We start from the raw sequence: 13,462 nt of genomic DNA on the forward strand, positions 1-13,462 counted from the left end.
GCAGGTGGCGTCCACGAGCCACCTGTTCTCCACAAGCCAGATCTCCCCTGCTTAGCCTTTTTGGTGAGTGGGGGAGTGAGTCTTGTGGGGCCCAATTGGTGTCCCAAGCTTGCGTGTGTAGTTGGTGTTGCCTGCCCTGTATGTGGGGCGTGTTTCTGGGCAGTCGGGGAGGGGGGGGTGGCCCTAACAATCAAATCTCCCTGATGATCCTAGAGTTTTAAAGCTACTGCAATAGTCTAATCCTTCAGTTCAGTCCTGCCACAGTTTGTCTCTGCCACTGACCCACAAGTCTTTGGTATTGGCGTATGGCTCCTGAGACTTGCAAGTGGGCCCCTCTTCCAGGCTGTGCACCCCGGGTCCTCTGTTGAGGGATGACTGTGCTATGTCACAGGTGAGTGCCGTCCCCCCAGGGCAGTTCTGGGCTGCTGGTCTGTGTTGGGAGGCTCCCAGTCTGCTCAAATGATGGCTGAATGGGGCTCTGTTAATTCACACTGCTCCCCCTTCCCAGCTCTGGGACATTCAGCTGAGGTTGCAGGGAAGGCTAATGTCCACGCCCAGTTTTGTGGTGTGTGCCTGTTATTTGAAGCACTTCCGTCACACTGGGTTGTCTGGGGCAGCTCTGGGCTATGGGGCTGGCGATGGGCAGGAGTGTTTCCTGTCCACCAGGATGGTGGCTGTGAGCGGACACCCCCCTTTTCTTGGGAAGTTGTGTTGTTTAGTGAATTTTCTCAGTCACTGGATTATTGCCTTTTGTCTCAGAGCTCTCTTATTTCTGCTCTTGACTTGACGTGCCCAAATTTCAATTCTTTGAAGCTTTCTGTATTGAGCTTCTTAGAGTAATTGTTTTAGAAAAAGCAAAAAGGATTTAAAAAAAAAAAAAAAAAAAAAAAACAAAAAAAAAAAACGGCCCTCCTCAGAGATCTAATGGGTTATTGAAATGCTAATAGACAAAGCAACCAGGGCCATTAAGGAAAGGTGCCCTGGGCAGAGAGATCAGCCTTGCTTCGGGATTTGCATATGCGCCTCAAGGCCTGATCTCCGCCCTTCCCCTTTCTGTGTTCACCAGAACTCCAAAAATCCTCTGCTTTTACTTTGGAGCTTCTCGTGTTGTTTTCCTTCTATGCCCGTCTCCTCTCTGCTGGGCTGGCTGCTCTCAGAGTCTCTGGTGTCTGGCCTCAGTCTATCTATGGTTGGAGTTTGAATCAGTAGAATGAGTTTCCGATGAGAGCAGCCACTGCAATTCTCCCTTCTCCTTCCTGGAGCTGACAGCCCCTCCTCCCCCGGGACTGAGCCTGGCAGGGAGGGGCGCGGGTCCCCTGGCCGCAAAAACTTACAGATTTCGGTGATCTCAGCAGTTCCACGTTTTCATGAGTGTTGTATGAAGTATGCCCAAAGACAGATTGCTCTGTGGTGTCCAGTCCACGCAGTTCCTGGCTTTTTACCTACTTTCCTGGAGGAGTAACTAAAACATACAGCTCACCAGTCTGCCATCTTGCCCCGCCTCCCTGACTTTACAATTTAATAACCAAACACACAGTAATCAAAACAGTGTGGTATTGGCACAAGGATACACACATAGACCAAAAGAACTGAATTAAGAGTTCAGAAATAAACCCACATGTGTATGCCCTTGATTTTTTTTTATACATCTCAATTATATTTTTATACTTCCCAATTTATTTTGAGAACAACCTTTCCTGATATATATCCAAATGAATTTGAAATTACAGTTATTTCAAAGTACACAGAAATTACCTATATTCTCCTATAAATGAAACAGGGATAAAAGAAATTATTTAAGGACTTCAACATAACAGAGGTCTCTTTTTCTAGCTTTTTAAACTATTTTTTCCCATGTAAACCAATATGTAATATGTGACATTTGGGTTATATGTGCATATAAAACAAACACATTTGTCAATGTGAGCATAAGATGAAACAGCATACAGTGTCCTTTCTGGATATACATTGTCAGAGGCAAGGTGGTTCAAATGGGAGCAAAAACGTGACTTCCTCATGAAATAAACTAGATAAACAAAAATTAAGAATAATGCTAGAGATTTATTCCATAAATCAATCTCTTTCCTATCCTTCTAACATACAAAAGTGCACTCTTGGTATGAGTCAATCAAAATACTTCCAATCAAGATTGTGAACTCCAATGACTAGGGATATCTAATTCAATAAAAGGCCCTGGGGTAAAAAGAGGTAGTGTAGGTGAATGCAGGACATTTGTCCATCAAGTTATACCTACCGACTTTAAATAAAGAGGTAGATTATTTAACAGTCTCAATGGGCTCAGATATCAACTTGGGCCTGGAAATGATGTTTAATTACTTATTAAGATCATAATTAAGCATATTAGAATGCTATCCATCACTGCATTAGTACCTTAAGGTTAAACACTGGAAAGAAATGATTGTTACAAAACACACACAAAACCTTATATTTTGTGGTTCTACTATTTCGTTATACTATTTTCGTAATTTGGGCAAGATAAGTGGTCCAATTTATTTAAGAAAATTTAATGAACCCCAAAAACTGTCTTAATCAAAGACTTTTATTAATTCTTCTGCCAAACACAACGTTGATTTCCATCTACAATTCATTTTTAAGATAAAAAACAATAAGTCAATTGGAAAAAAAGTTGTGGCCTTGAGCTATGAAGCATTACCCTTTTAACACACTGATTGTCTGAAAAACCTTGAACATCACTGGAAAGATGATAATCATTGTTGGCTTTCAGCAGTGAATGGATGCAGCTTTACTGTGACTTCTCCAAAAATGCTTTGCAGCACCTAACACATTGCTGGTAAACAGTCTCAAAGTCGGAGTCATTCCCATAACAGGGATCTTCAACAGTAAGTTGTTTTTGTGGATCATAGCTCCCAAGTAGTTCAATTTTTGCTTTGCAGTTTTTAACTTCTCTACCTTTTCTATTCAAATCTCTCAGATTGCTTTCATCCATACATAGTGTATAATCAAGTGTGGCAAAATCTTTTTTGGTGACCTGTCTTGCTTTGTGGGCTGTTTTAATTTCATGATTTCTTAGGCAGCTTACAGCTCTTGGATCTGGTGACTGGCCCACGTTCCAGTCAGAAACGGCACCACTGTCAACGATCCAATTATCTGAAATATTTTGATCAGTTACAAGTTTTCTGAAAACTGCTTCTGCAATAGGTGATCGACAAATGTTTCCCAAATATACAAAGAGCACCGACTTGGGCGGCTGCACTGTCATCTTCTCAAGAGCAAAGAGAGGCAGAGAGTGAGACAGAATGACCTGCTAGAATCTGATGTGAGCACGGTGCCTATGGCCTTGATTTTTGACAAGGGTACCAAGTACATTCAAAGGAGAAGAGTCACGCCTTCAACAAATGATGCGAGACAAACTGAATGCCCACATGGAGGAGGAGGAGGAGGGAGGAAAAGAAGGAGGAGGAGAGAGAAAGAAGGAGGGGGAGGGAGGAGAAGGCAGAGGAAGAAGAGGAAGGAGGAGGAGGAGAAGAAAGCAGAGGAAGGAGGAGGAAGAGGAGAAGGCAGAAGAAAGAGGAGGGAGGAGGGAGGAGGAGGAAGAAAGGCAGGAGGAGGGAGGATGAGGAGAACTTCTCCCTCATACCTTATACAAAAATTAATTCAAAATGGATTAAGAACCTAAATATAAAAGCTAAAACCATAAAACTCTTAGAAGAAAGCACAGGGTTTGGAAAGCTTCAGGACCTAGGATTTGGTAATGATTTCTTAGATATGACACCAAAAGCACAAGCACAAAAGAAAAAATAAACTGGAAATCATCAAAATAAACTTTTGTGCAAAGTACATTATCAAGAAAATGAAAAGATAACCTATAGAATGGGAGAAAATATTTGGTGACTATATATCTGATAAGGGTTTAATGTCCAGAATATATAAAGAACAAAAAGACAAACAATCCAATTAAACAATGGGTGAAGGATTTGAATAGATAATTCCCTAAAGAATGCACAGAAATAGCCAATTAGCACATGAAAAGATGCTCAACTTTTATTAGTCATTAGGGAAAGGCAAATCAAAATCACAATGAGATTTACACCCACTATGATGGCTATTATTAAAAAAATAATAACAAGTGTTGGTAAGGATGCAGAGAAATTAGAAACCATGTACATTGTTGGTTGGAATGCAAAATGGTGAAGTCATTCTGGAAAATGTTTTGGTTATTCCTCAAATCTTAAACAGAGAATTACTATATGACCTCAGAGCTCCATCCCTAGGTTTATACCCCAAAGAATTCAAAATAGGAACTAATACTTGGTACACCAAAGTTCGTGGCAGTGTTTTACACAACAGCCAAAAAGTGGAAGCTAAATCCAAGTATCCATTAACAGATGAAGGATAAACAAAATGTGTGTACACGCATGCACACACACACACACACACACACACACACACACACACACACACAGTGGAATATTATTCAGCCATAAAAAGGAATGAAGTTCTGATAATATGCTACAACATGGATGAACCTTGAAAACACTATGTTGAATGAAACAAGTTAGCTGCGGAAGGACAAATACCATATGATTCCACTTACATGACATACCTGGAATAAGTAAATGCATAGAGACAAAAAGTAGATTAGCGATTACCAGGGGCTGAGGGAAGGGAAAATGGGAAATTATTGCTTAATGGGTAGAGAGCTTCTATTTTGGGTGATGAAAAAGTTTTGGTAATGGATGCTGCTAATAGCACAAAATTGAAAATGTAATTAATGCCATTGAGTGGTATACGGTATACAAAAATGGTTAAAATGGCAATTTTATATTTCAAATACGATACTACAACAGAGAAAAGGAAAAAAAAAAACACTAGAAATTGATACCTCTCTGTTCCAAGCAGAATACGTATTTCCCATTAATTGTGCCATGTTTTCATTCTTAGAAAGACTAACTGTGCTATCACCTTACAATTAAATAATGAGAACAGACAATAAAGGCAAAGCTGCAGTTTTGTCCCCCCAATCATCTAATAGACTTTATGTGTTTAAAACCAAAATATGAGCATTTGTTTTGCAGCCAAAAGATAGGCCAAAAAATGATCAGCAACTTGCAAAACAAGTATGCAAGGAAATTCAGATCCCAGGTAGGTCCTAGGATGAGGATGATTTGCTCTAATCTCAACTGAACTCTGATCATTAATTTATTTGAATGAAGGACAAGAACTGGTTACCTAACTATGACTACCTTTTACAGACTAGGTTCTTCTTCCTCTCTTAGAGCATAGTGAGAAATCTAAAAAAAACAAAACACATGAAAGCTCTTGTATTAAGACCTGGCCCAAAACAATGGCTCAATAAATGGCAATGTATTATTCAACAACATAGGATATGAGTTTTCATCTCTCAAACCAAGTCAAGGACATACCCTCTAGTAATTAAAAATGATTTTATATACTATATCTAGAAAGATATGAGCTCAAAAGGTTTATATAATAATCAGAAAGTAAAGGTTACTTTTTCTTTGTATTTTTATTCCTGAAGGTTACTTTTTCTTTGTACTTCTCTTCCTGATTATTCTAATCCATCTATGAATCAGGAAAAGGGCACTTTACCATTAGTATTACAGGAAAGGAGAACACAGAGAAGTTCTAAAAAATAAACAACTTCTCACTGCTGGCTTAACATATCTGCATCCTGTCATTTTCACATTTTCACTGTATTCCTAAACTATTAGGTATAATAATTTCAAGGTACATTTTCTTGATTCACATTCATTTTAATTGACACAGCTCTGATTTTATTCTTGCATTATGAGCCTAACTGGGGGATGGGGTGGTGGTGGTGGATGGGGTGGGTAGATCAAAACTGAGGGAACAACAGGGTTCTTCATCTTAGCACTAGACCAGGGGTCACCAAACTTTTTCTGTAAAGGCCAAATAGCAAATACTTTGGTCTTTGTGGACTATACAGTCTGTGTCACAACAAGTCAACTCTGCCTTTGTAGGAGGAAAACAGCCATAGACAACACATAAACAAAGGAGTATGGCCGTGTTCCATTAAAACTTTACTTATGGTCACTGATATTTGAATTTCATGGAAATTTCACTTCATGAAATATTATTTTTTTCCCCAACCACCTAAAAATTTAAAATCCACCCTAAGCTCACGAGCCATACAAAACAGGCAATGGGGTAGGATTTGGTTCAAGCATAATGTATAATTTGCCATTAGACAATGTGCTGGAGCAAGCCAGCAAATACTTGAATTGTGAGGTATCCCCAGTTATTTACAGATCCCTTATATTTGTGACAGACCAAACATGACTTCAAGAATTTTAAAGGAGAAAACTGTCCAGGTGTGTATTTCATTCAAGTTTCTTTAAAAAAACATTGTAATTTTGTGCAATATAAGAGATAGAATAAATAGCTAAGGAATAAGCATATATACATGGGTATTATCTTAGATGTTATTTTTGGTAAATTTCAGGGGAAAAAAGGTCAATGCCTTGTAAAGCTATGAGGCTCAGAACAGTAAGTGGAACAAAAGTATAAGAGTTATTTCACTCTAATTAGTCTACTGCTTGCATTAGAAATCCATATCAGTTTTAACAGGTTATGAGATGGACATAAAGATACATATATGTCTTTCTGTGTGTTCATATGCAGAGTCTTTATGTATAGAGAAAGAGGCTGTGTATAAATGAATATTATATGCCACATCCAAATACTTAACCATTTGGCTTCATAAGGGAACACAGTTTCCAAAAGTTTCTTAGGCATGTTAGATTCCAGACAAAATTAAGGCATGTCATATATCTCAAGACAGAGGCCCAAAGTTGCCAGACACTTTCCACTAATAGTGACAATTACTACTTAAATAAGATAAAGCACTATAACACAACCCTCAAATACATTGGTTAACATGTATTTTACAAAGTATGTAAGTATAGTATCAGGTCATATTAAGACTTTAAAACAAAAATCTATAACTCATCATGTTGCATTTAACAAGTTCCTGTTTCAAAGAGCAAGTGTAAAGTCAGAACTGTTTTCATGACTATTATAGTGATGTTCAAACACTTGCATTTTATGTTTCAGAACAGAGGCTTGTATTTAAACTTAAGAGAAAAATGTTTTATGGCGGTGATAACAGTTTTAGTCACTGAAAGTTTTTCTGCTCAAGTCCACAAACACATAAGAAAATGAATATGTGAGTAAGAATGTATTAGAGTAGGAACAGGGTCTTGTGCAATATTTAAGATAGCATGAAAGATGAGCTGTTTGACAGTACATGTATACAAAGGTGAATAACAACTCACAGAGAAAACAATGTTGGCCATATGTGACTGCCAAAACCTGTGTTCCATGAGAGCAGGGACTGTGTCCTATCATCCCATCTTAATTAGCACATAGTAGGCACACAATAAAATGTGTTTAAATGATGCATGAAAGGCATTAACTCCATGGCACTTTTCACAAGATGATAAATGTTCACCTACTTCACTGAGTTGTAGTAGAGATTTGGTGAGATAATAAATTATGTTCAATAACAGCAGTTATTTTTAATTTCCATTTTAAAGAGGAACAGACCAAGGCTCTCTGAGATTACATAACTTGTTCAACTAAATGGCCCTGAACTTGGTCTTTAGCTTCAAAATCCATACTGTCCCTGATTCCCATTAGCTAAGAAACTTCATTTAACATTAAAAATAGGTTTTATATAATAATTTTAAAAATCCTACCTCTCTAAATTGTTTAAAGTCCATGGGAAAACAGACAATTGTCTACTTTTCCTGGCTAAGGGCTGTACTCCTAAAATAAGGCAAATGGTCATAGGCTCTGCATTAGAGGACAGAAAAACTGGCACAAGCACAAGTCCTTATGTCACCAGGAAATACATCAATCACCTCAATGGGTAGAAAATATTTCACCTTATACCACTGGAACCAGCAACACTTAAGAACTACTCTTCTTCCTTTAATTTAAATTCTAAACCAAAGAATCTAGTTGTTTCAAAGGCCATCATAACTACGTAAACAACTGCCCCTTAGGGCACACAGGTAATTTAATTCATGGGTACTTTCATTAAAAATAAGTAAGTCTGTTGGTCTAGAATGTTGTTTTACATATCTTAAAATTAAAAAAAAAAATCCATAAGACCCCAAATCTGAATTTAAAACTGTTTTGTAATCTTTCACTCATGAGAGATTGGAGTAATTGATGAGTAAAGTGATAAAACTGAAAAATTTTTAAAGTTTGCTAAGAGTAGATTGGAGTCTACAATTAAATGTTGATTTCAGAAGTCACATCCAACAGCCTGTCTGGTTAGCAATACAGAAGGCTCAACATTTTCACACTTAAAATTTATAACAATCCAAACTCTGAAGCATTTATAAAATCTGTTTAATCCAATCAATTCAAAGTTAATCCATTAAATGCAGCTAAGAGACACCTGGAATAGTAGGGGATACATTCTAATAATGTTATTAGTCATTTAATGCTATTATCCTCTTTAAAAAGGTGTAAAGGTAGTGAAAGAACAGATGACTTTCAAATAAATGTTTCCCTCTCCCAATTCAGTTCTTGTATAGAACTGGCTATAAGACAAATACTAATTTAATAAAGAAGTTTGAAAAGCTCCCTTATCCATTTTTTCCCCTGTCAAATTTAAATAGAAAATTTAAAGTAAACTCTGAAAATGAGTTTAAAGGAAAAACAGCAATAGATAATTCTCTCATCATATAATTATAATATTCAAACACTTAAATCAAGAGTCCCAAAACAAATTATAGCACTATACAGTAAACGTAATAAAGGGAAAAGGAAGTCTATAATAGTAGTCTCCTGACAGCGTTAAAACAGGAACACTTTTCATCACAGACACAGAGAAAATACCTTTCACAATTAACATAGTATTTTAACATATAGGAACTTTTCAGAACCTAGAATTTAAAAAAAATTCAGTAGTTGTATCAAAAAAATTTAATTGTGCTGTTTTAAGCTAATTAACTTTCAAAACAAACAAACAAAAAAACTCCTAACCTTTTCGTCAAAATGGTCTCCAGATTTGTGATGTCCTTCCTTCCTGGGTTACACTCAATAGTTCCACTGCATTCCTTTGGTTAAATCTATTTCAATAACAAAGAATACCCTAAGAACACTTCCACCCCCTACCCAACAGCAGAAACACCACGAACTACACCCACCATTAAAAATTAAAGGAAAAAATCCTCACAGACACGTGTTCTAATAAGCCACAGCAAACTATCTTTAAACCAAGAAGAAAAAATCAATTATTTCCAGTTTAATGTATTACCCTGGTAACTATTTTATTCTTAAAGACATAACCACAGTGCGGGCTTGGGGAAAAGCTCAAACAACTGACAAGGTTTGTGAAGAAATGGGAAAAAGTTCTAGTTTTGCACAGGTCTAATCAAGCACAATCTTGGGAGTGTGTTCAACGTTTAATTACAGACTGCCAGGCTCCTAGCGGAATCCTCTCAGTGTGTCTGCCCCTAACCGCATCCACTTAGACCTGAGCCCTGCTGTGCTGAGGAGGTGCCCTGACCTTCAGCTGACCGTTCCTTGGCACTCACCTTAGCTTTTCCTCCGGTAACCCATTGAGTCTCAAACTCTCGGGACGATCTCGTCTTCTCCTGTAGAGACCTGAATGTGAAAGCTCTTTGAGCTGTAATGCAGTCATACTTCTCCCTACACATCAATTACCGACACCTTCGGGCGTTTATGCGGAGCAGGGTGGCTGCCAGGGCTCCGAGGGACAGTGCCCCGTGCCGCAGGAGTTAGAAACACCTGACTGGAGTTAGAAACCTCGGGCAGGCCGACGAAACCCGCTTCCTGTTTCTGGGCCGGTACACACCCTCCTCGGCAAGGCATGACTTGCCTTATCTCTCTGGCCCTGCACCTTGGAGGGGAGGGGACTCGGGCATCCAGACGGAGGTTGCTCACATATTTACTCAGAAGCACAGTTTAACAGTTACAGAGAATCGGACCCACTCTTTTCATCAGCCTTTCCAGCATCATTCTGAATGAAAGTTGAGCTAAAAAGCTCCAGTAATGTCATGACTAAAGAAGGGTCCGGCCCTGTTTTATTTGCCAGGAAATCCATTACACTTCACAAGCAGCTGTCAGTTTAAAGAAGTGCCTGGTTATCAAGAGCTCTTTGGGACATTTTCCTAAAACAAACAAACAAAAAGGCAGGATTCTAAAGGGAAGCAGACCAATGCCTCCTTCTCACCCCTCTACTCTAAATCTTAAGAAGGAAAGGAAGTGTCTTTGTTTTTTTCCCCATTAAATATTACTCAAAAATTCAAAATGGAAAGGAAGGTGGTTCCTTCAATCAACCTTCATTCAATGATTTTATGAATAAGTAACTACTCATTCTGAACAATCCCCTCCTATGTTATTGATAATGGAGGACAGATAATGTGAAGCAAGGCTTTATCACCCAGCTCCAAACGATATAGGTACAACAACATGCTTGGTTCCATCCTCCAATCTGATTCATATTAACATATAAACACAGGCTAGATCCTTGGCAAGTTCTTAGCCATAAGAGTTTGACTTCATGATTCCAGTAACTTCTCTTTGGGCAATCTGTATCAGCCACTTTCCCTTCTAGAATCCCCTCAAAAGAACGAACACAGAGAAACGGATCAGACACTATTTTTATACCAAGGGTTAGAGTATTAGTATGTTCCCCTCTCTAAGAGTATCTGCATTACAAATACAAAAATTTAGCACCCCACAGAGTAAGGGGAGTCTATATCTTACGCCATGCCTTGGGACAAAAAGGTGTCAGCTTCCCTTAGGGCTACCATCCGTTACCGGGTTCCTAAGCCCCAATCGAAAACAGATGTTACAATAGGTTTCTGTATCTTTTCCAATGACTTTTATAGCTGCTATTAAAATATAATGTACGTTTTTAAAGATGCACAAAATTTTCCTAATTTTGTTACTAAACTAGGTTTAATTAGTGATGAAGTATAAAAATTTCAAGTGACAGATTTATCTCTCTCCCTCTAGAAGGATACATTAAAAAACTGGTAATACTGGTTGCCTCTGTATACTTGGGGGACAGTAGCAGAAGAAAGTTTTTCCATTACATGTGATGTCATACCTTCTGAACTTTGAATATATTGAATAAATAGAAATAATTTTGAAGAAAAGATAAATGTATGTCTTTTCTATAAAGCCCTAGGAACCTACTGAGACCTAAAATACAGAAAGATTTAATGGTTACAGTAATAGAATTATATAGAATTAGAATACCTAAAGTGTCTAATTCTCTCATTTTTGATAAGGTAGGTGAAAAAAAAGAAGAGAAACCACCACCAATCTTCTTTACTTTTTTCATTCTAGGGATCAAAAAAAGAATAGATGCCTGGTAATCAAAATATAAATCACTTATACTCACTGAAAATACAAAAACACCAACATTGATGTGAAAATTTCCATAGAAAAACATGTAAACAAGATAGGTTAACTTTTAAAAAAGGTCTTAAAAAGTAAAAAAACAAACAAAAAAGCAAATGCAGCACGCTATGACAAGGAAAAAGAGCTTGGTGAATACTAACAGTTAACAAGACAGGAAACACCTAACCGTGTAGGATGAATCCTGCATTTGATGAGTCTAAGGTTAAAAGGATGTTGAAAAAAAAAAACAAAACAAAACACAACTAGCTCCCAAGCTATGTAATAAGCAAGCTGAAACAATTCTTGCCCTCTGGCTTTTAAAATGGCTGTACTGACAAATCGAATGTCATTAAATTAAGGCTTACATTTTAATAAAACTGCCACAGTTGAGTAAAATTAAATTCTGGGCCTTTGGGAAGGCTCTTTTAACCACTGTCTTTTCAGTGGAAACAGAGATTTCCAGAAAAGGTTCCTGTCTTTCCCATTAGCCTTTCAGATGTGCTCTGGGACTTTACTGAGCTGTAAACAGAACTAGGGAAAGCACACACATGTAAGCAGAGGCACCCTCAGAATTTCTGAAAGTGAAATTCACAAATGTCCCCAAAACACCACTGATTAGCTCATGCTGCAGCCAGATTAGAAAGTCCTCTCCACATAATGAAGTGCTCTTGTGTATCAGCACCAGAAAAGAGGGCACACACCCCAAGCCAGCAGCTGGGACATTCAATGAGGGCAAATGAGTGGAAAAGGGCATCTCATGTCTTCTTCTTCTTTTTCTTTCCAACACACTTCCCCATAGAGACAGGGTTATCATTTGTGCCTTAATTCTCAGATCAGGCCTAGATAAAATGAGATTTAAATTTCAGACAACTGTCTTACCACACTTTTTGACAGCACGGAGATTGGCCTGAATAAGTACTTTTTCCCAGGATTTCTATATGGGGGGGGGGGTTTCATTTTAGTACTCTAAAAAATCTTTGAAGGTCGGTGCAGCCTCCACTGCAGTGTAGGAATTCTCTACCTTCATTCCCCACATGACCTCACCCTTATACAATATCCCTCTTCTGGGATTCTGCCTCTCCTTGGACATTTTCAGTGATGGTGTGGTGGACTGGACATGTTCTTGGTCTTGGTTGATTCTAGGGGGTGTGGACCCACAGCAAATAGGATCTCTCAGGATGTTGCTTCAGTTGACGTGGGGCCCAAATGAATCGGGTTGGGCTTTAAGCTGGATCACTGGGGTCCTTTATAAACAGAGAGTCCACAGGGAGCAGCCAGAGGCTAGAAATCAACCGATTCCAGAAGAGAAAGGAGAAGACCCTGCCATGTGCATTGCCATGTGACAGAAAAGCCCAGGAACCCCAAAGACTGCCAGCCAGCCAAAAGATACTGACCCCGGGAGGAAGCAAGCCTTCTAGCCTCTTAATCCTTGCAACAAATTACTGTTAAGTCAACCCACTGCATGGTATTTGTTTTAGCAGCTAGGAAACTACTCATAAAACTCCTGGGATCCCTACCCCCCATATGCCCAATGGTTGTTAAGGAACAACAGTTCACAAAAATTGTTAAGGCAAGAGTCTTTCACTCCACTTCCACTACAGTGCAGCTGATATGTGAACATAATTATGACTTTTTATTAAGTTCTGTCCCTTTCTCCAACTTGTCGGGTTCTCTCTGAACCTACAGTTTCAACTCTCAACATAGTAAGATACCTATTCCCACTCAGTGGCATCAGCATACCCGATAATAATTTCCTCTATAAGTTTAATGTCTTGATTAAAGTAACTAAATACAAAGGTCTACGGAGCATCACAAAAGGTCTCTCCTCCCAGGCTAACATCTAACCTTGTAGTTTTCCACTATTTGGGGGTCATGGACCCTTTGTGAATCTGATGAAGATTAATAACTCTCTCCCCCAAAATACATGTGAACCCCAAATTTTACAATTTCAGGAGGATGAGACTCTTTCAAAGGTCCACAGATGGACTCTACCTTCAGAATCACTGCATTAAAATAGCAGTAGACTCTCCAATTTGCAAAGACTCCACCT

General features: G+C 38.4%; 2 protein-coding genes across 7 annotated transcripts in view; both read right to left on the reverse strand.

The window, feature by feature from the left end:
- Positions 1–13,462, reverse strand: part of LIMS1 (LIM zinc finger domain containing 1) — a 200,505-nt gene that overhangs the window by 78,945 nt on the left and 108,098 nt on the right. The window contains exons 1-2 of one of the 6 annotated variants that reach the window (XM_037806952.1): positions 9,576–9,861; positions 9,022–9,107 (exon numbers count right to left, since the gene is read on the reverse strand). The exons of 4 other annotated variants lie outside the window; for them this stretch is intronic. Coding sequence is in view for 1 of the 2 variants with exons in the window: in XM_037806949.1 (XP_037662877.1) it covers positions 9,576–9,682 (107 nt within the window). In the remaining variant the exon portion in view is untranslated. Of the gene's footprint in view, positions 1–9,021; positions 9,108–9,575; positions 9,864–13,462 lie in introns of those variants that run through there. One more of the 6 variants, XM_037806949.1, reaches the window with a different exon arrangement.
- Positions 1,835–3,373, reverse strand: LOC119512338 (low molecular weight phosphotyrosine protein phosphatase-like). Its single transcript, XM_037806956.1, has one exon. The coding sequence runs from the start codon at positions 3,239–3,241 to the stop codon at positions 2,765–2,767; it is 477 nt and encodes a 158-aa protein (XP_037662884.1). The 5' UTR covers positions 3,242–3,373; the 3' UTR covers positions 1,835–2,764.

The sequence above is a fragment of the Choloepus didactylus genome, chromosome 17, assembly GCF_015220235.1.
Source record: "Choloepus didactylus isolate mChoDid1 chromosome 17, mChoDid1.pri, whole genome shotgun sequence".
Taxonomy (NCBI): Eukaryota; Metazoa; Chordata; class Mammalia; order Pilosa; family Megalonychidae; genus Choloepus; species Choloepus didactylus.

Excerpts from the sequence above, each read along its gene's own strand:
- LOC119512338 (XM_037806956.1), bottom strand. The coding sequence starts at position 3,241 with ATGACAGTGCAGCCGCCCAAGTCGGTGCTCTTTGTATATTTGGGAAAC.